The following is a 21,304-nucleotide window of genomic DNA, read 5'->3' on the forward strand; positions in this document are numbered from 1 at the left end:
TGATACCAGTTCCTGAGTACTGCAGATGTAATCATGCCCAGGTGCAGGTCTTGTGGGTTTCTTGAGACATTCCATTAATCATGGTCCAGGAAGGTCTAGATGCTACCTCCCAGGTGCAGATGCCAGAGGAAATCATCCATGATGGTCCGGGACTGTCCCATTCATACGGTAACAGACCTGATATTATCTTAACGCTGTCCGGGAACTGGTTACAATGAGAATAGAACTCTGCTCCCAGCCAGAGTGGTCAAAGGCATAACTTTGGACCTTCACAATATTTTATACACACATATATATATCTATATAGCATGAATTATCTCTACCATATATTACACTTAGGAAGAGCTTTGGAGAAGGGGTAAAGCTGTTCTAAAAAATGCATCCTTTATTAAAGCACCAGTGAGTGCTTGATGGTGGCATTGGTTCTGTGTGTAAGAACAGCTAGCTCTCCAGCATGCAGAGGAAGCAGTGCCCAAGCCGAGGGTCAGTGGAAGGCCCTGTGTTGTGAATGCACTCCACACCCACTCCTTCTGACCCTGAGACAGCTCTGGAATGGAGGGGGTATGCCTGCAGCGTTGTGAGCACACCCCAGCACATCTCTGGTGTGATACAGCACAGCTACCGAACCCCGGTCATGTCCCTTCTCCTTTTCCTGCTGCAGGGCTCGTGAAGCCCCAACTTTACTGCCAGCAGGATAGAGCACTACAAAAAATTCCTTTGGATAACGGAACAGTAGCACCCAACTCCAGCTGTTTTGAGCTCCTATCGAAGAGAGATACTGTGGGAGACTCAGCATACTGGAAAATGCAGAAATCAAGTCTTTAATATGCTTTTCACATACAGGGCAAAGAGGTAGGGAGGTGAGAAGGCTTGAGCTAAAAAAGATACAGTTGTAGACTTCTTCACTCAGATTTTGGCGTTATTTCAAGAGTCGGGAAAACAACTGGAACAGCTTTGCTTGAAGGGATGTCACTGATAGGGGAAATGCATGCTTACGTCTTTACAAACCCATTCAATGGGCGAGGGTATGGGTGCTAACGTCTTTGAAATGGCTCTTAAATTCTCTACTAACTTCAAGCAGGTTTGTTACCGAGCCCAGATAGCCCAACTTCTGAAACAGACAAGTGGAGGACAAACCTGAACTTCTGAACTTTGGGGTAAAATGACAGCTTCAAGGGGGAATATGTGGTAAGGCGGTTCGGGAAGGCTTTACCTTCCTCGTACCTCAGCCAATGGGAAAAGGAAGAGGGCAACATGCGACCGGGAATTTGGGATAAAAGGAAGCTGCGTCCCCTGAAACCTTGAGAGAAAAAAACGCCATGGGCGTGTGTCCCAGTGGATCTTCTCCCTTTATTCAAATAAAATTGCAGGACTCCTCAGTCTCCTTTATGGACATTGGACTTTCATTATGTGATTTTCCATATATCACCAAGAAGCACAGTAGAGAGTCGTCTTTTCATTGGTGTACTATGAACTATAAAAATCAATGTATACAGCATCTCTATAACCTGTGTCAAAGTATGTTTATTATCTCGGCAGGAAATAGGAACCATACAGTAGTATAGACATAGACAGCGAATTAAATCAGAATCTTTGAAAATTCATTAAAAATATTTCAAGTGCAAATAAGTAAGAGTTGTAGACCCTACCAAAAACGAACCACAAAGAACAACCCCGCCCCACAAAAACGCAAAACACCCACAACAAAACAAAACCACACTGATCTCCCCACCCTGCAAGCAGCCACCAAAGACAAAAGGGAGGGTCACAGCCCCGGGATTAGGCAAACAGCTGGGAGCCGCGGGTGGGGCACCTGGGAACACCAGGCAGAAATCCCTTAGGCCAGTGACGGCGCGGGTGTGCTCGGGCAGCGGCCGGCGCGGAGCGCACAGTCCCGGCCCGGCCCGGGGGTCCCGGTTGGCGCGGAGCGCACAGTCCCGGCCCGGCCCGGGGGTCCCGGTTGGCGCGGAGCGCACAGGCCAGGCCCAGCCAGGGGTCCCGGGTCCCGGCTCCCCGCGGGGCGGGGCGAGGCGGGGCGGGGCCACTGCACTCGTCACGCGCGTGCCCGCGGGAGAATCCCTGGCCTCGCCCCCTTGCGGGGCGGGGCCCCGCTGTCCTCTCGCGATAGCTGGGTCGTGCCCTTGCCGCCATGGCGGGCTATTGGGACGGGCCCGAGGGGCAGCAGTGCCCGCAGCGCACCTGGCTCGCCACGCGCGTGGGCGCGGCCGCGGGTGGGCACCGGGGAAAGGGAGGCACACGGGGGGGCGGCCGAGCGGGGCCTGGGCTCGGGCCCGGCCAGTGACGCGCAGTGCTGTGTTGCAGGCCTGGTCGGGGCGGCGTATCGCATCATCCTGCTGCGGCCCGGCTCGGCTTTGGCCGCACTGCAGACGGCAGCGGCGGACAGTGTCACCATGGGTAAGGGCCGTGCCCCTCGGCAGTGTAACTATAGGATGGAACTCCGCAGGGACGCCAGCCTCGCCTGCGCCCGGTGTGGCTGCGCCCTCACTTTTGCCTTTGCCTCTGCCCCTGCATGGTTTCGGTGGTTCTCTCTTCCACTGGGCTTGGGTCGTTGTATAGCCAGGAGGCAGAACAGTGAAATGGAAAGATATATCCTTGATTTGCAGGTGAGGTAACATATTTTTTCTAGAGTAAAAGGTCCATTGTAGTTTTTTGTATTTCTAGAATACTCAGTTTGTGGGCAACAACATAGTATAAGCAAATTTAGGTTTTTGCTTAATATATTTAGGCATTGCATTTAATAAAGTGCATTTGCTAAAGAACAATGTAATATTTTTGGTGGCAAAAGGAAAATAAACGTGGGGTTTTCCCCGTCATGTTCTACAGACAAGGAGAAACTATGCAGTTGTCTTGAAATGTCTTTGGAAGAGAAAGTGGATGCTGAAGAGAGGAGCAGGGAGCTGAAGGGGCTGCATGGTTGAAGCTCACTCTGTCCCTTGTCAAGTGCTGTTTTCCTCTTACCAGATTTTTGCTTTTCAGTCTAATTCAATGGTTTGTGCCAACTCTGCCTCTCCCCAAGTGCTGGTGCTCTGAGATGGGGCACAGTGAGTCCAGGTTTGCGTTTTTGAGTAGTTTTGACTCTAAACCAGGATCTGGCATCTCCTCTAATGAGCTGAGATCGTTATGAAGGCACTGGATCATGTAATCAACTGTGATTTCAATAAATCCCTTAATCCTTAACAGGCATATTGGATCCTCAGTTTCATACCTGAGGAAGGGTTTGTCCTGCCTGCTGTTCAGGAGCCACACCTCATGGCCTCAAGCTGTGCATTTTGCCTACAGATGCCTTGGTCCAAAGCAGGGAGAACAGGAAAGTTGAAATGCAGTCCTAGGTCTGGGGGTTTTGTTTCTGCAGTGCTTTTTTCAGTTGATTTTGGCATCAGCATAATTAATTTTCTGCATAGGTTTGTAACAGGAGCTGCTGGTTTTATATAGGGATTGAAAAATTTTAACCTGGATATTTTTGTTGTTCCCAAGAAAGATGAATTGAAATCTGCAGATGCTGACTGGTAGACAGATTCATGTTTCATGATCAATGGTTTACATTAGATACAAACCCAGCTTTTCTTGACACAGCTCTTTGCCAAAGTTTGCAATTATATCAGTGTAGGGTCTGATGGGATGAAGTGTGTAATTCAGTGGACAGGGTGCTTTACTTTGTAGTTTCTTAGTTCAATTCAAAATTTTTCATTTCAAAGTCAGTTTACAAACAAGAATAATTTACAAACTCAATTCATTTTCCTGCTATCCAGTAATCATTGTGAGCCCCAGGAAGAGGAGGAAAGTGCCAGGACTAGCAATGTACAGGGAGAGCAGAGCCCTTGGGGTTGCTCTGCCTGGTGCTGTGAGGTGGCTTCAGAGGGACTTGAGGGCTGAGTTACAGTGCAGAGTCCAGGCAAAGCTGGGGAAGTGGCTGCACAGACACCACTGCTCCCCTCCATTACCCCCAGCTGTCAGGGTTGCCCCATGCCTTGTTGGGAAGGGCTGTTAGGTGATACCCTGTCAGCATGTGGTGCTCTTTGGTGGCAGTGGGTGTGGGGTGCTCCGAGGCTCCAGCTCAGAGCGGTGCAGGGAGAGAAACCCAGGGAAGCTGGGTAGGACTGAGTGAATGCTGAGTCTCACTGTAGCAGCTGGGATAGGATGTCCCTGGGAAATGGATCTTCATTTGCCATTGTAGTCACTGTGAATTTTGAAGTTGTGCTCAGTGTGAATTCTCTGGTCCTTGAGGATTTTGATTTTGTTTTTTTTACTTCTTCACAGCTACACTGGGAGCTGTGTTTGGCTTAAGTACCTGTCTCAGTGCCCAAGTCCGGGAAGAGCCAGAGGATCCTTTGAACTATTTCATAGGCGGCTGTGCATCAGGAGCTGTCTTGGGAGTGAGAGGTAACTGTGGACAATGCCTGCATTGAAATGTGCCCTGGCTGGCTTTAGAAACTTTTCAATCGGGGAAAAATGTTAGAGAATGTTGATGTCAGGCTTCTTTGGTAATGATTCATCTCAACCTCTATTCATGCCAGTTTCATTGGTATTGTGTGGGCCTGCTAAAATAAATATGGCTGCAGGAGGGGAGGATACCAAATGGGACATGAACTGATATACAGAATGAAAGGAGAGCTCGCTCAGTACTGCCAGTTAGAGCTACCAGTTGTACCTTAAAATTGCAGGATAGGAAAAATATAGTTGTAGAAATCCATGTTTTCTTGGCAACAAGTGTGATTTATTTTAGACAGCAAGTACAATCTAGTATTTGCCTTGTGAATTCGTCACATAGTCTGAGGGACAAACTGTGTCCTGCTGCTGTTGCTCCTATAGCCCTTTGTAAGGCTTAAACAGCTCCTGCAGATACTGACACAACTCTATTTTCTTTAGACGTTCATCCTCGAACCTAAAGAAGTGAGGGATTTTTTTAAAGTTGTAATTGTGGTGAAATATTAATCTTTACTTACTTAATTAATTATTTTAATTAATCTTTACTTGTCCTGGTTGTGAGCTGATGAGATTTCAAAGCAGTGATTGCTATTTTTGTCACTCAAATGAGCCATTTAAGATTGCCACTTAAGGGGATGGGGCAGTGGATTACTGAAATTGATATTTCAAATTGCAAGCCATAAGCATGAGAAGTCAATTTTATAAAAAGGTCACTTTTCCAATTCCTCTGGCCAAACAATGTTGCTGATGGTCAAAGGATTTATGAAAAATGGCAGTGTATCAAGATCTATTGCAAAGGACTTGTGCCTTAATGGATCTTTTCTGGTTTGATGTGTTTTCTTCAGCTCACAGTTACCTCACTGGCACCACAGCATGTCTGGGGCTCGGAATCACTGCAGCTCTCATGAAGATCGGCAACAAGGAGGGCTGGAGACTGACAGGACCTCCCAAGCTGTAAAAGCCACCTTTCCCCCTGTGAGCTGGCTTCCAAATGCTGTATGTACTTAGGACGTCATGTAATAAAGATTTGGTCCAATCAGCAGTTGTCACAACATGGTGGTGTCATGCGGCTTTTTCCTGGCATCTGGGCTAAGGAGCAGAAAGCTGGAGCTGCTGAAGAGGAAGCAGCATGTTCTGGTCTGGGTGCGATTTCTGTGCACAAGTTACTTGGCCTCCATGTCTCAGTATTGGGTACTCAAGTGTGAGCACTATGCTGTAGCTTTGGTGAGGTTCTTGTAGTTAAGTGGGCCTTGTTGGGCTTCTTGACAAGGTGTGGAATTACACTGCACTGAGCCCATCAGTGAGGGTCTGGAGCCAAAGCTTCTGAAGAAGTGCTTGGCTCTGAGCTGAAGATAGGGAAGGTGGGGTAGGGAGGAGGTCGTGGGTTGCTCACAATGTGTTTGAGAGCCTGGAGTCTTTCTCCGAAAAGCATTTCAGAAGGTCTAGAGCTAAGTGCTTCAGGGTCTAAGTGAGGAATATCTGAGGCTGGAAGGGACCCCTGAATGCCAGCTGAGAACTGGAGCAGGTTGCTTATAGCTATATCTGGTTGACTTTTCTATGAACAAACAAGTGTGTCCTGCAAACCCACTACAGAGATGGAGAGCATGGAGGCACAGGATGCACAAAGAGAGGTGAGAACTGGATCATTTTGCCTGGAGAAAAGGTCAAGATTTGATGTGATAGCACTTTTTCACTACTTTGTGGCTACAGAAAGTGGAGGCTCAGGTGTGCTGTGAAGGATGAGAAATAACAAGATAGGGAAATTCTAACTAGATAGAAAAAAAATCGCAAGCAGGATAGGTAAGTGCTGAAAAATGGACTTGTAGAGGATGTGAGAACATTTTTGGGGACACAATTCAACTGGACATGTGGGAACAGTGTGGTACAGAGATGGGACTTTAGGGGATAGGTGCATGAGTTACAGAGACGGGGAATGTGGACATGGGAGACGCAGGTGCATGGGAGAGGGGAACATGGGATCCGAGGGGAGGGGACAAGATGAGATTGGAGCACTAGAGGACAGCAGAGGGAGGGACGGTGGTACTGGGACACAGTTGCAGCCATGGCAGGCTGTGTTCCTCTGGTATGTGCTCTGTGTGGGCTGCTGGGGTCCTGGGTGTTTGCGGGGTGCTCCTGGGGGCACTTGAGGCTGAGCCAAGGGGCTGGTATCCTCCTGGACGTGAGACCCCCAACTCTTTGGGAGTCAGTAACACAGCACAGCTCTCAGGAGCACAGCAGGTGGTGGTGGACCTATCTACCCTGTAATGGGAGTGGGGGAGTAGGCAATTGTCTGTTTCCTACCCGAAAGCTTGGGAGGGGGTTCTGCTTCACCCTGTGCTCTGGAGAAGATCAAGGTTTATAGAGGGGCCTGAGGGGCCAGGGGTCCCCACCAGTACCTGCCCAGGGTAGCACAGGGTTTACAGAGCTCCTGTCAGCTTCAGCTGGCCCTGCTGCCTGTCCTCAGAGAATTCAGTGACCACTGTCCCAGCCTGGGGACTCTGGGGCCTTGGACCTCCCTCTGTCTGAGCCTCTCCCAGCTCCTGGCTGCGGCCACGTGTTCTGTCCAGTCTATAATTACCCAGGCACATTCCTAAGGGGTCACAGAAGTTCTGCAGAGCAGCAGCAGGCGGTAAGGGGGACAAGTGCATGGCACAGCCTAACAGGCCACACAGTAATGCAGGGGCACGGAATACAGCAAGCGCTTCACGGGGCTGCAGTGCATGGCCTGAGCGAGGACAAGCAACACGGTGGGGGCAAGGGGTGGCAGTAATATCATGATAATCAGCACACCTCGACAGTATGCAGTGCAGGGGAGCATGACATGTGACATTGCAGACAACATTGCAGGATAACGCATCACAATGTGTGACAGACAGTGTGACACACGACAGGCAGTGCACAGCAGGCACTACCATGCACCGAGCAGGAGTGGCAGGCACTTCAGTGGGGGCCAGCAGCTTGGTTGCTTGTTGGACCATCAGTAGTTTCAGTTATGGGGCAATGGCTGAGGAAGGGTGTGGTTGTGTGTGCTATAGGACTGAAGCTCTGAGTGGTGACAGTGGCCTGAGCTATGTGGGGCAGCAGCATTGTCTGTGGGTCAGTAGCTTCATGCTAATGGTTCAGAGATGAAGCAGGTGAGATCAAGCTCAGCTATGGGGCAGTGAAATGGGATGTTGTTCTCACCTATGGAGCTGCAGCTTTGCCAAGAAGCATCAAATTCAGTAATGGAGCAGTAGCAGAGCATGGTGGCCCTGGCTGTGGGGTAGAGGCTTTGGTGGTGGATCCGGTGGCTTTGCTATGTGGCAGTGCCAGTAGCAAGACCCCATGTCCCCAACCAGTACTCCTGCCATGGGCCAGAGGCTCCAGCTGTAAGACAGCTCCCTCACACCCTGTTCCATGTGTTTCCACAGGCGAGATGTGGGTTGCAGAGGGGCCGGCCCCAGACCAGTGGAACCTGCGGGATGGGGCTCATGCTGGACACTTCCTGGCTGTGGCTGACCATCTCCGCACCACAGGACAGCTGGTGGATGTGACCGTGGGCCCAGAGGGTGACATGGCCCATGCTGTGGTCCTGGCCTCTATCAGCTCCTTCTTCCACCGCTTCCTGGAGGGCAGGACCAGACAAGTCTGCCAAGATCCTCTCCCCCATGTTCCCCTGCCACCTGGGGCCACACTGTGGGGCTGGCGGGCTGTGCTCACCTTTGCCTATGGGGGAATTGTGCCCCATGGCCAGGTGAAAGAGGTGGAGGAGGCTGCCCGGGCCCTGGGTGCCCCCCGGCTGGTGGCTGCCTGTGCCCTGCGTCTGGAGATTGACCACCAGGAAGAAGGTCCTAAGCCCCTGGAGGAGCAGTGGGAAACACTAAGAGCCATGGAGCAGCTCCATGCCAATGGTGTGGGCTGTGACCTCCAGCTCCAGGCAGGGAATGAAGTCATCCCAGGTGGGCAGGAGGTGGGGGTCCCTATGAAGGGTTGAGGAGTGGGACAGGGTGCTCTGGGACAGCCAAGTCCTCTGGTGGGGATGATAGGACTGCAGCTCCAGGTGGGGATCAGGCTCTAGAGGTGCCTGCAGGGCACCTTTGGCAGAGCTGGGACTTTAATGGGCATGGGACCAGGACACCTGAGTTCCAGGGGCTGCACACTGCAGAGGGTTCCCTGCTACTTCCCACCATTATTCCTCCTTCCTCCTAGTTCAGCGACTGGCCCTGAGCTGCTCCTGTGACTTCTTCCGGGCCCTTTTCACCTGCCCCATGCGAGAAGCCACCCATGACCCTGCCAACCCGCTGGTCACGGGGCTGTCCCCAGCGGAGCTGCGTCTCCTCCTCTCCTTTGCCTACACAGGAGCTGTAGCAGGGCCATGGCCCATGGTCTTGGAGGCAGCTGAGACCTCCCTGCGCTACCAGGCCTGGGGGCTCCTCACTCTCTGCCTGGATGTTTTCACCCATGGCCTGACCCCAGAAACTGTCCCTGACGTGCTCGCCTTTGCTGTGGACTATGGGTTGGATGAGGTGGTCCATGTAGCAGAGAACTACATCTTGGCCACCTTTCCCTGTGTGGTGGTTACACCAGCCTTCCTGGATCTTCCTGCACATCTTCTCATCCGCCTCCTCCGCTCTGATGGTCTCAATGTCCTCCATGAACTGGAAGCCTTGGAAGCAGCATCTCGGTGGCTTATGGCCAATGGAGATGGCCAGGAGGATATAGCCAAAGAGATCCTGTCATCTGTTCGTTTTGCCCTCATGTCCAGCCTGGAGCTGAAGAAGGTCCCATCTGTGACTGCAGGGGTAGCTGACCCAAAGGTCCTTCGCGAGCTCATGGTAGCAAGTTTCACCCCCACGGCCCAGCTGCCATGCCGGGTACGTTCCTTGCAAGAGGTGTTGGTGGTTTGTGGTGGAGACAAAGTAAAGAACAACCTGACTGCCCGGAAGCCCAGCAGACACCTCTGGTTTGCAGACCGCTACCTCAGTGCTGTGGGGCTGGTGAAGCAGGTTGAGTGGAGGGCGCTGGGACACTTTCCTGATGGCCCACGCTTCCGTCATGCTGTAACTGTGGTGGGCAACAACCTCTACATCCTGGGTGGAAAGCACTACTACGGGGTCCATGACACCTTAGCCAGTGTCTACAGGTGAGAGCTACAGAGGACTTGGACTTGGCATGTGGCACCTGGACATTGTGGGATGTATTGCTAGAGCAAGAGTTAGAGCTGCCCCGTGGATCCAAGACATTGTGGCATTGCAGCTGGTCAAGTGGCTCCAAGACATTCTGGGAAGGGTTGGGTGTAGGACTCAGAGGTGTCCTCCTACTCTGGGGTATTACAGGCTTTTTGGGAGTAGGAGTGGGAGGCTTCTATCTGGAGATGCCCCAGGACATTACAGGTTTGATATTGTCCAGAAGGAGGGGATATTCCCATGCAAGGTGACCATGTGACCAAGTCCCAAGGCATTATGGGACTGGCAAGTTGTAGATGGGTTGTTGCCCTCAGCAGTGCCAACATCAGCTCATGGTGTTGTAGGTAACAGGTAGTCTCTTGCCCCTTTGCCTTTCAAACCCAGGTACCAGCCTATGGATGATTCCTGGGAGCGTCTGGCCAGTATGACATGTGGACGGAGCTACTTTGCTGCTGTGGCACTTGGTAATTTCATCTATGCCCTGGGGGGCAGCTCAGGAGAGCTCTACTGCACAGATACTGTGGAGTGCTACGACCTGGCCAATGACACCTGGAGGTGAGGCTGCTCCAGCTGACACCTAGTTTTCCTTTTTTCTCAGAGCCCCTTGTCTTGGCCATGGTGCCCACTGGGTGCTTTGTGTCACTAAGCCTCCGGTGGAGAATGGACCTGCAGTGGTATTTGAGAGAGGTCTACTGGGTGTTGAACAACCACGTCCCTTGGGGACTGGGTGTTGGCCAGTGTTACCTGGTGGGTGGCAAATGAGTTTTTTGCAATGAACACATGGGCAGTGTGTTCATTGCAGGTCTTGTTGGCCATCTGCCAATGAGATAAGTAGTTTGATTCCTCTCATCGGCATAATGTTCATGGGTTGATGGCCAATGTTGCCCTTTAATGGAGCCCACTGTGGTTGACCAATGGTGTGGCGACTACAAAGTGTTGAACAGTGATGGCCCCATCTGTGGGGCATCCATTCTGTGTCAGCTGATGTTGTCCACTGAGGCTCATTGGGTGTCGGCAAGTGTTGCCTGCTGAGTGGTCAATGAAGGGCTTACCAGGGAACCCCTAAGTAATCAGTCACTGCAGGACAGCCCTGCTTAACCTGTCCTTCACCTCTCCCTCTCTCCCTGCCCAGGAGGTGCCAGCCCCTGCCAATGGCTCTGTGTGGGCATGCGGCGTGTGCCCTGGATGGTGAGCTCTACGTGTCGGGTGGGTGTGATGAAGCATACCAGTGTCAGGCATCCTTGCTCCGCTATGTCCCAGGTGCACCTGTCACACTCCTGGCCCCCATGAATGGTCACCGAGCTGGCCATGTCATGGAGGAGGCAGGTGGGCAGCTCTATGTGGCTGGGGGCCTGTGTCAGCGGGCTGGGCAGACTGGCTACAAGGACCAGCTGACATTTGAGGTCTACAGCCCCAAGCAGAACATCTGGGTCCTCCTTAGCCCTCTCCCCCGTGCACACGTAGTTGGGGGTGCAGCTGTGCTGGGAGGGGAGCTGCTTGTACTGGGAGGGTACAGTCATGAGACCTACCAGGACACACACTTGATCCACGCCTACCAGCCGGGTACCCGGCGCTGGATCACCCGAGGCACATTGCCCCATGCCTATACTGACCTACAAGCCTGTGTTCTCACTGTACCCTCTGCCTTGCGTGCCCCCAGCTGCCTTAAGGACCCCTTGAGATCAACTGAAACTCCCAATAATGTTTAGGATATACTCTCTGCACCCCATGGGATATGCAGGTAGCATCCATGGGTACCTCTAAGGGACAAAAGTGTCCAGATCCCTCTCCCAGAGTGGGTACCTTCTGTGGTTTCCAGCAACCCTTCACCCTCAGGATACATGACCTAGACTGTTGTGAACCTGTGGAACATAAAGCTTCCCCACATGAAGCCCTCTGCTTCCAGGAATATTCAATCCCCTTGTCTGAGCCCTTCACTGGGAGCTAGGAATCCCTCAATTTCCCCCCACACTTGGGTTGAATAAAAGTGCTTCCTGATCTGTCTCTCTGGGTCTGGGTCTTGTTGTTTCTGGTGGAGAACCCAGACATCCAGGTGCTTCTCACAAGGAACGAGAGAGCAGGAGACCAGTGACCTGAGTGTCCTGGGTAGGTGATGCTGGGCACTGGGACTCTGTGTGCCTGCGTTCACTGGGCACGAGTGCGTTTATGTGTGTCTCAGAACTGAGAGGGGTCTTGAGGTGCATAGGGGATCCTGAGAGAATAAAGTCCTGGGGGTGCCAGGATTTGTGGGGGTTGATGGTGGGGTAGAATAGGGGTTTCTGGGGGCTTTGGGGTTCCTAGGTGGTTTTGAGAGGTCTTGGATTCCTGGAGTGACCTGGAGTGCTTGTTGTGTGAAGAGGTGGGAGAATTCCAGGGAGGAGTTGCAAGGAGAGACAAAGGTAATGGGATTCTGAGAAATACTGGGATACCAGTAATGCCTGTGGGGAGAGAACTGGGTGGCTTCAGATGTGTAGAAGACAAAAAATTGTAGTCTAAAAAGTTCTGAGGAGAAGGGGATAATCACTTCCCTTGGCCTGCTGGCCCTGTCTCTGTTAACCCAGTTCAAGTTTTGTTGCCCTCCCTTTGCTGCCCGGTGCACTGCTGGACCTTGTTCACCTTTCTGTCCACCAAGATACACAGATTTTTTTCCACAGCTCTGCTCCCCAGATGTCTGTGCCCCACTTTTGGGGCCTTCAAACTGTGCCAGCACTGGAGCTGCTTGCCTCATTGTTTTCTCAGGGAACAGGGATAGAGAGGATGGTGTGGTTAGAGGACAGGATTAACAGTCAGACAAGTGCCTCCTTACAAACGTAGTATGTATATGTCCACGGACACACTTGCACACCAGACCTTCACCAGCATACATACTCATGCTGGCCAAGCACAGGCACATGTTCCCACCTGTGGACACTCCAGCAGTTAATCTAGCAGAAGGCCACGCTGACTCACAGCAGTTTGACAATATGTTTGGGGCAATTAGAACTGGAACTGCATTTCAGGCTGGAAAAACGATTCATAGGATCCAGCTGCTGCATTTATGCATGAGTTCTGGAGTGAGCCATTCGACCCCCACCAATGGTGACTGTTGCCGTGTTCTCACACCTCCCAAAATGTTAGAATGACATCTAGACAGGTGGTCACAAAGTTTGGCCAGCTCTGGAGTGCTTTATCTAAGTATAATCCCTTGCAATCTGTTGCACTTCAAAGCCTCCCACCCTATTCCTCCATATCTGGCCATCCCATAAGGGGTCATGCAGAAGCACCAACACTTGCACTTTCCTTATTACCTGCCAGTGCAATGCTTTTTCCCGTGTGATTCAGTACCACAGGGTTTGGGGCCAAAGTCAGGAATAGGAGTGTAAGTGTGCAGTTTTGAATGCCAGAATACACAAAGCATCTAAAGCTGTTAAAGAGTATCCAAAGGAGGCCACAGAAATGGGGAAGGGTCTAGAGGGGAAGGGTATGAGTAGCAGTTGAGGGCACTTGACATATTCAGTCTGGAGGACATCAAGGGGAGACCTCATCATGGAGACCTCTCCTGAGGGGAGGCAGAGGGCAGCTTTGATCTCTGCTCTCTGGGACCTGGGGCAGGACCCTCATGTGCCCCCCTCATGGAGGCATCCCAATGAAACAATATTAGGAAAAAGTTCTTCCCCCAGAGGGTGGTCAGGCACTGAACAGGCTCCCCAGGGAATGGTCACAGCTCCAAGGCTGCCAGAGCTCCAGGAGCGTTTAGACAATGCTCTCAGGCACAGAGTGGGATTGTTGTGGTGTCTGTGCAGGGCCAGGAATTGGACTTGATCCTCAGGGGACCCTGCCAACTCAGGATATTCTAGGATTCTGACATTCCATGGACTTTTCTTCCCTGCCTTCACTATTCCAAATACCAGGACTTGTGGCAGGTCCAGTGAAATCAAACCAGCACCCCTTTTAAATTCAGGCACAGAGTATTTATTATGCGATTAAGAACCTGGCACTGAGTGGAAAGTGTATTGCATCTTTGTGTGCATAATTTGAGCAGAAGCAGTTGCGACAGAGCACAACATAAGTTCTGCCTGCCCTCAATCACCCCAAAACCAGGCAGTGGCAGCCCCGGACCATCAATGACCAGTTTAGGACATTATCTTCCTCTGCCAAATACCCAAGCTCTGGAAACTTCAGGTTGTTTGAGAATACTAGAGGAAGGAGCTAGATAGCTTCCTCCTAGGCAAGCAGAACTTTTCCTTGTAAAACAAAGCATATAAAACAGAGCCATGACTCTCAATCTCTTTCTCTGAGTGTACACATATGTGTAACACATTTACATGGTGTTACCTGCATATTTCACTCTGACATCACCGATAGTCTCAACACCCCTGTCTAGGCTGTAAGCAGATGGGGTCCTCAGGAAGCTAAGGTCTGTGACCATCAGCTTCCTGGAGAAAGGCTTGACTAATGCATGCAGCGGACTGGTGAACCCACAACTCCTTTGTTGTGCAGAAGGAGTAGCTTGCAGGACGACTGCGCTGTATCCCCAGATCTTTAATTGTGCAGTAGGTAACCTCAGGGCACAACTCCACTTCCTTGATTGTACAGAATTTAGGTTGCTGGAGGGGGATTTTGAAGCTGCTGAGATGCATCATAGGGTTTCCTGTTGACTCCCTCCATTCCAGCAATGGATACAGCACCTCTTGGGTCTGCAGGGACTGGTGCCAGGAGGGTTGCCCCACCAGACACATCCATGTCAGCCAACCTGCTAGAGCCAGCATGGTCAGGACCAGCAGAGCCAAGGAAGCCAGATAGAGCACCCAGTGCAACAGGCAGCAGTGCCTCAGCACCCACTGCCCCCACTGCAGAGCCTCCCCACCTGCCTGCAAACGCAGCACAGGTACAGCCTGTCCTGGGATCGAGCATGGGCAGAGGGGAGGAGGAGCAGGTAGGGGGGAACATGCAGGTTGGGTGAAGTGTGTGGTGTCCATGGGAGGTGGTAGTGTTGGGGCATGAGTGGAAAGCATGGTGTTGGCTGACATCAGAGTTGGACATGGAGATGTGACAATGGAAGAGGCCTCTAGCATGGCAGTGGAAGGCACTGCTGTGGAAGTGGTGGGAAATGTGCCAGTGGACCCCATGAGACTGCCATAGATACTGTTGCCAGCAAGGGTGGTTTGGGGATGGCCACTGGTGCTAGAAGGGCTGTTGCTCATAGCTGTTGGCAGTGAAGTGGCATTGTCAAAGGTGGCAGGTCTGTGCAGGGTGATGGTGGTAGCAGCCGTGAGAATGGTGGCAGTACTGGGGGTCTGTGTGGGTGTCATAGTGAGACTGGCTGGTACAGGAATGGTGGTGCTGGGAGCTCTGATGCTTGTCAGCACCACAAGCAAAGGGTTTGGGGAAAGGGTGGAGGTACAAGGGGTGCTGAGGGAAGGTCTGGTGAGGGGAGATCTTGTGGTAATAAGGGTAGGAAGGCAAGATGAGGTAATAGCACAGGGCATGGTAGTGTGCTCTTTGGGGATGAATGGATGTGGGGGGAAGGTGGTCATGGTAGCTTTCTCTCTTGTTTCTTCCTCATAATTATATTCATCCCCTCCTTCCTCATCTGCATCCTCCACAATGCTGCAGTTAAGCTTAAAGTGAATGATGGGCTTTTGACTATGCTCAGCAGGGCTGTGGCACAGTACCTTCTCAGGTGCGACCTCCACCTTTGTTTCCTCCAGACCCCGCTCTGGCTGATAAACAATGTCAGCATTCTTCTGGATCCAGGTCTGGAGGTAGTGCAGGTCACAGTTGCAATGCCAGGGATTCTCAGTGAGGAAAACATACATGAAGAAGTGCCCCTTTGGGAAAAAGTCAGTTGGCAGGGTCTGCAGCTGGTTCCCTGAGAGCCAGAGGGTCTCCAACTTCTTCAGGTCCTGCAGCAACTCCTTGGGTAGCTCCTTCAGGAGATTGTCCGAGAGGTCTAACTCCTTGAGTGCCTTCAGCCCTGCAAAGGCCTCCTGGGGCAGCTGCTGCATCTTGTTCCCTCGCAAGTCCAGGTTCTGCAGCTCTGGCACTGTGCGGAAAGCCCCTGGGGCCAACGTCTCCAGGCTGTTGTGAGCCACAGCCAGGTGGGTGAGTGCAGGCAGGCCCTCCAGGACAGGTAGGGCTGCCAGTGCATTGTGGGAGAGGGTCAGCTCCTTCAGGGACAGCAGCAGCGGCCCCGTGTGCAGAGCCACCAGCCCATTGTTGGCCAGGTCAATGTCCTGAAGCTGGGTGAGGGACAGAAAGGCAGTGGTGGAGAGGGACTCCAGGCGATTGTCACTGAGCAGCAGGATGCCTGTGTCTGCAGGCAGGTCTAGGGGCACTGCGCTGAGAGCCTGTCCCGTACAGTTCACCTCCAGGAGGTCCTTGACCTTGTTCATCTCTGAGGAGCAGGGCTGGGCTGGCGGCAGCAGAGCCAGAAGTGTAACCAGGGTCAGGGCAAGGACCTCCATCACCTGGAGGGGGAGAACCAAGGGGTGTGGGTACAAGCAGGCATGCATCTACACATTGCTTTTCTTCCCACACAAGCAGCATTTACAGCAAAACTGATATCCCCTACCAGACCCTCCAGCACCCTCTGAGCTCTGCAGCTCCTCCCTGGGATGGTGGAAGGGAGAAATGAATTCCACACCTACTGCCATCTTGTCCTTGGAGGCCAGCAGATGATATTTTGGCCCTTTTGCTCTCCTTGTTCTCTTCCATAGTGGGGAGAATCTGACTGATGTGCCTCTTCACAGCAATGCCTTCTCCACTGGGGCAGCATTGCTGCCCTCACCACTGTAAAAGCCATGCCTCTGCAGTGTTTGTGTCCCAGTATACCCACACTCAGCTCAACCCGGACAAATCATGTGCTGGAAGAATCTCCCTGAATATGCTCTTACCCAGCTAAGCCCTCTGTTAGATTTGGAGGGTAGGAGCATGAAACATGAGAAAGGAGCTTCCTGTGCACAGATGTGTCTTCCATGAGCAACCAGGCCCCTGTGAACACTCTGACTCACCTGCAGATCTTCCAGTGTTTGCTCTCCTGCTGCTCTGCCTCCTCCTGCCCACACACCAGGCAGTGCTCTGGGACAGTGCTAGTGGGGAGCTGCCCAGCCCTCTATCAGCACCTGCAGTTGTAGGAAGGGAGCTGTGGTTTCCTGAGCAGCCAAACCCATCTCCTGTCCTTTCACAAAGCCCTTGCTTTGGCTGCACTGCCACATCACCATCTCTCTTTGCAAAATGTCAAGGATCAGCAGGCATTGCCCCAGCAGCAAAAGATCTTGCAGTCTGCACTGGATCCTGCTTGTTCTGCTGCTCAAGCCAGTTTTCCCCTTATGATTTGCAGGAGTGCTTGCAGAAAATAATTCCATTGTCTTCTGGAGAGGAAAGGGGCAGGAACATTGGCCACAGCTTCTGAGAAGGGGCTGAGGTGATAACAAAATGACTCCATGTCCATGATGCTGGAGAAGCCCTTGCATCTGGATGCAGGCAGGCCCATCTGGACCAGGATGCCATGAAGCTCAGGATGTCTCTTGCTGTCTGTGATAGGAGTGGGATGGACTGAAGCTCTTCTCTCTCAGCAGCTGTAGTTTAAAGCCCTCTTCTCTAGCTTGGCAAGTCAGTGAGTGAACATGATTTTGCCTTTTCTGACAGATGGACTGCATCTGCCCTCAGTAGACCAGGTCTGAGCAAGTAGAGCAAGTCTGATGCTGATGGTCTAAGCAGCCAAACCCCTGTAACCATTTGTTGATTCCCCAGATTAGACTGGCTCTTTCAAACCCCTTTGCTTTGACTGGGAAGGTTGATGAAAAAACTACCTGTGGTCCAGAGTCAGCAGCTACTGCTGCTCCTAGGGATCTGTAATCCTCCTTGATGCTTCTCACTGGCACCCACATGAAACAGCTGCAGCAGGTAATGGTGGACTGTGCGAGGCATGGTAGTGTCTCAGCGAAATCTATTAGGAGTCCATGGTAAACAGCATAATCTGGAGAATGCAACAGGCCAGTAAATAGTGCCTTCATGCTTCTCAGAAGGGAGTCTCTTCCTACTGTTACCCTCTTCTTAGTTGTGCTGATTGTTATATGGGGAACAGATTATGCTGCCTTACTGGTTGTTATATGGGGAGTAGATGAGGCTGCCTTACTCATCTTCAGTGCCTCTCCTGCTGAGTCTTTTCTACAGATCAGTGAAAGGTTCTGCAAGGGCACGTCTGTTTTCTGGAAAGGTTCTACAAGAGCACCTGTGGCTTCGGGGGAAGACTGTTCTTACTGCAGGTCCTTGCTGTTCCAAGTTTCCATTCTTCCACACCAGCCTTTCTCCTTTCTGTGTGTTCTCTTGGTCCTCTTCCCTTCTATGTGTGTCGCTGGGGGAGTCTCTTGCTGTTTGGCTTTGGGCTGTGGGTCTACTGCAAACTGTGCTTGGAACCAGCAGACTCTCTCCTTCCTGGGAAAGAACTCCTTCTCAGCCTTCCTGATACCATACAGCCCTCTCACTGCCTCTTACATTTCTTAACAACGGCTGGTCCTCCACCTGGGCACACCTTTTACAGGTAAGTTTGCTGCCTGTTCCTGCCCTAGAGAAAGATCTATTCACTTCCTGCAATGAGAGATCCGCACTGCAGCTTCTCCTTTTAGCAGCTCTGTCTGGATGGAGGAGCTGGCAGTAGCCAGGGTAGATGGTGCAGACCTCTGCGTTGGAGTTGCAGCCTTTGCTCTCAAAGGAGTGTCCACCATTCTGCCTTGGGAGTTAGGTAGGAGGAATATGTTCAACCTGTGCAGGTGGTCACACAACGTGCCTGGTTGCTGGAAGACAGAGCTTAGATGCACGTTATGAATGGTACGTGTGATGTTAACTGCATTGGGGTACTCATCTGCAGATGCATTTCCCTCAGCTATGGAATCTTAATCTATAATGGTATCTGCAGAAGAAATGGAGTCTGAAATGATACCTACATTTACAACAGTAATTGCAATGGCATCTGTGTCTGCCTACAACATATGAGTTACTTAAGCTCGGAATATAAGTTGTTCTTAATAATATTCTTGCCCTCTTTTAATTTTATTTTTCTTTTTAAAATTCTCTTATTTCTCTCTTTATTCTCCCTCATCCAAACAAAAAAAACATGGTCAGAGTCTTTGGGGATTGAGACAGGAGGTATCATTTTAACTAGAGCCTCTGATTCCCCAGGCTTTTTTCCTTCTTTTTACTTTTCATTTTTACAGTCAGATACACCTGTGTGCTTTGGCTGCTCCCTTTCCTAGACCCAAATGTTGGAAATTATATAAATTCTCTAATTTTTAAATTAATGGTTTTAATTATCTTATAATTATTTTTAAAAATTAATCATAACCAGTATGTAAGTTATAGTAGTAGGTAGGTAGTGTGTTAGTCTTAAATCACTTTTAGCCAGCATTTAGTAAAGTTGTCATATGCTCCTTTAATGGGAACACAGCTTTGGGAAATTACTGAAACTTTACATTTTGCTAAACTAACTCAGATAAGCTTCAATGAACAAAACTGGGGAGAGTGAGATATATTGTTGAAGCTGGACATCTAGAATGCAGAAATTATGGACTATAAGGACCTTTTCACAGAAACCAGAAGATAAAGGGCTAACAAAGACTCAGCATATGTGTTGGAAAGTCCCTACTGGAGGAAAAAGATACCAAAAAGACTAAAAATAAGGACTGATTAGCATAAGAAGCAAGAATTCAATGGCCAATAGAAGATAGAATAGTAATTATGAAAGAGAGTTATGTAATTTAGAATCAATTATCATTAATTTCTTTGTTTGCTAACAACATATAAATAAGTGAAAAAGTTTTGCATCGATGTCAGGATGGAGGCTGGAATTTTGTTGGCCATACACACACCTCTGGACCAAGGATAAAGTAATGCCTTACTTGTTAACACTGAAAAGACAGTATTAGAGGGTTTTATTTATCCTGATGATGTTGGGGCATTTAGTAACAGAAAGATAGCAGAAGCATGCTGATAAGTAAAACTGGCTTGCCCCTGTTTTTTTGGTTTTATATGTTGCCTGGCTCACATCTGTTTGCCCACTGCTGAAACAGTGGTGTCACTGCAAAAAGGAATTGCAGAGTGTGTTCTCCAGTGGGGTCTGGAGATACAAACACTGGCTCCACTGCAGTTGTTGGTGGCTCCTTATCCTCTTCTGCAAGAGAGTGAGGTAAAGCTGTAGTCAGGTGCATGTTGAAGCTGCTTGAGTGTCAGATGCAATGAATGGATTTCTCTGGGGAATGTTCAACAAATGCAGTATGGGCTGTGAGTGTCTTCTAGTGATCATTACAGGTGGAGCTGCTGCTAGGCCAGCAGTAGGCTGGAAGGGCATTGCTGGGTATGTCCTCTCCACTGTGATCCATGGCGTGTCCTCCTGCCGCTACCAGAAAAAAAGAGTCTGGCTGAAGTCCCCTGGTGGACTGTGTAGATCCCTGAAGCCTTCTGCCCAGGGTGAGGTGCTTTGTGCCCTTAGCATCTCCCTGGGCGGTGAGTGCTTGTGCACCGTTCTCCTGCAGCAGTGTCCCCTACTGGCTGATGTCCCTCCAGTACTAAAGAGGAGGGGAATATGTGGGTATGGAGGGGGCAAACACCATACATGGTGTGGTATTGTGTATATTTGGTCTGAGCAGTGCTGAGCCCTGGTGTGTTATGTGTGTATATCTGTAATAATGTTGTTCTCTCCACAGAATTGTGCAATGCTATCAACACAAGTGACAGGATCTGCAATGCTATCTGCATGTGGAATGATATATGTAGCACTTGTTATGTCCAACAACCGAGTGCAGATAACATTGCAGAAGCAGGTAGTACTGAAGGTTAAGTTGCCATATGTCATGGTTTGACACTGGTCAAATGCCAGGCACCCGCAAAAGTAATTCGCTTACCCTCTCCTGCTACAGTTGGGCAAAGGAGAGGTAAAAAGATGAACAACAGGCTCATGAGTTGAGATAAGGACTTGGAGGAAAAAAACACTAAGGGCAAAACAAGTTCAAATTTAAAGGTATAAATTTATCATTAGCAGAATCAGAGGAGGGTTATGAGATGTAAAATAAGCCTTTAAAACACCATTTTTTCCCCCAGCCCCTCCCTCCTTACCACCAACAGCAGAGGGAGACAGGATGTGGGGGTTTTGGTCAGTTTGTCACTGTCACGATCCCCTAGTATAAGCGGGGGTCAGGATGGTTTGTTTTACTGATCTCAGAGTGCAAAAGACGCACAGAAGGAGGACTTTCAGTATTAATAAAAACAAATGCACTTTTTATTGAGTGCCCACAGCAAATCTGATAGAAGGATTAGAAAGGAGATAAAAGACAGAGAGAGAGAGAAAAAAAGGGGGGGGGGAAATAGCTACCAACGGAGAGACTAAATCCTTGTTGTTCAGCCAATAGATCTGTCTTGTCACACTGGGGAGTATCTTAAAGTCTTTGGTTAACTCAGAGGTCTTTTATAGTCTTCTGCCAGGGGTTGGGAACAGGGTGGTATGTTGAGGGAACAGCTACAGAACAGTAGAGAATAAGTCTGTTGGGAAAAAATACAGACAGTCCAGTTCCAAACAGGACAAACCAGTCCCAGCAGTGATCAGGACCTGTTATTTCAGGACTGGTTCCCATGGGAAACCAGTCTTGGTCCAGCGAACACACCTGCAGGCAACACTTGGCAGACATCCCACTTCAGCCAGGCCAGCACCCCTGTGTTAG

At 50.5% G+C, this 21,304-nt stretch overlaps 3 protein-coding genes across 3 annotated transcripts; 2 read left to right on the plus strand and 1 right to left on the minus strand.

The window, feature by feature from the left end:
* The first annotated feature begins 2,071 nt into the window (after window positions 1-2,071).
* NDUFA11 (NADH:ubiquinone oxidoreductase subunit A11) lies at window positions 2,072-5,485 on the plus strand. The gene is made up of 4 exons (XM_071451691.1): window positions 2,072-2,231; window positions 2,323-2,415; window positions 4,279-4,401; window positions 5,292-5,485. The coding sequence occupies exons 1-4, from the start codon at window positions 2,150-2,152 to the stop codon at window positions 5,402-5,404; spliced, it is 411 nt and encodes a 136-aa protein (XP_071307792.1). The 5' UTR covers window positions 2,072-2,149; the 3' UTR covers window positions 5,405-5,485.
* Window positions 5,486-7,713: 2,228 nt separating this feature from the next.
* Window positions 7,714-11,615, plus strand: KLHL33 (kelch like family member 33). The gene is made up of 4 exons (XM_071451689.1): window positions 7,714-8,384; window positions 8,635-9,568; window positions 9,996-10,166; window positions 10,744-11,615. The coding sequence occupies exons 1-4, from the start codon at window positions 7,862-7,864 to the stop codon at window positions 11,318-11,320; spliced, it is 2,205 nt and encodes a 734-aa protein (XP_071307790.1). The 5' UTR covers window positions 7,714-7,861; the 3' UTR covers window positions 11,321-11,615.
* Window positions 11,616-13,539: 1,924 nt separating this feature from the next.
* LOC139602139 (platelet glycoprotein Ib alpha chain-like) lies at window positions 13,540-16,942 on the minus strand. Its single transcript, XM_071451690.1, is given in 3 exon segments — window positions 13,540-14,062; window positions 14,064-16,060; window positions 16,604-16,942. Coding segments are annotated over 2 exon segments (2,145 nt in total). The 5' UTR covers window positions 16,058-16,060; window positions 16,604-16,942; the 3' UTR covers window positions 13,540-13,911.
* Window positions 16,943-21,304: the final 4,362 nt, after the last annotated feature.

The sequence above is a fragment of the Agelaius tricolor genome, unplaced genomic scaffold (assembly GCF_023055355.1).
Source record: "Agelaius tricolor isolate 1412-34295 unplaced genomic scaffold, bAgeTri1.0.p SCAF_33, whole genome shotgun sequence".
Lineage (NCBI taxonomy): Eukaryota > Metazoa > Chordata > Aves > Passeriformes > Icteridae > Agelaius > Agelaius tricolor.

What these genes read in the sequence shown, in the direction of transcription:
- NDUFA11 (XM_071451691.1), top strand. Translation starts at nt 2,150, where the DNA reads ATGGCGGGCTATTGGGACGGGCCCGAGGGGCAGCAGTGCCCGCAGCGC. An exon ending in GCGCGTGGGCGCGGCCGCGG is followed by an intron (nt 2,232 to 2,322) that starts GTGGGCACCGGG and finishes GCTGTGTTGCAG; the next exon opens with GCCTGGTCGGGGCGGCGTAT. An exon ending in AGCTGTCTTGGGAGTGAGAG is followed by an intron (nt 4,402 to 5,291) that starts GTAACTGTGGAC and finishes TGTTTTCTTCAG; the next exon opens with CTCACAGTTACCTCACTGGC.
- KLHL33 (XM_071451689.1), top strand. Translation starts at nt 7,862, where the DNA reads ATGTGGGTTGCAGAGGGGCCGGCCCCAGACCAGTGGAACCTGCGGGAT. An exon ending in ACCTTAGCCAGTGTCTACAG is followed by an intron (nt 9,569 to 9,995) that starts GTGAGAGCTACA and finishes TTTCAAACCCAG; the next exon opens with GTACCAGCCTATGGATGATT. An exon ending in CTGGCCAATGACACCTGGAG is followed by an intron (nt 10,167 to 10,743) that starts GTGAGGCTGCTC and finishes CTCCCTGCCCAG; the next exon opens with GAGGTGCCAGCCCCTGCCAA.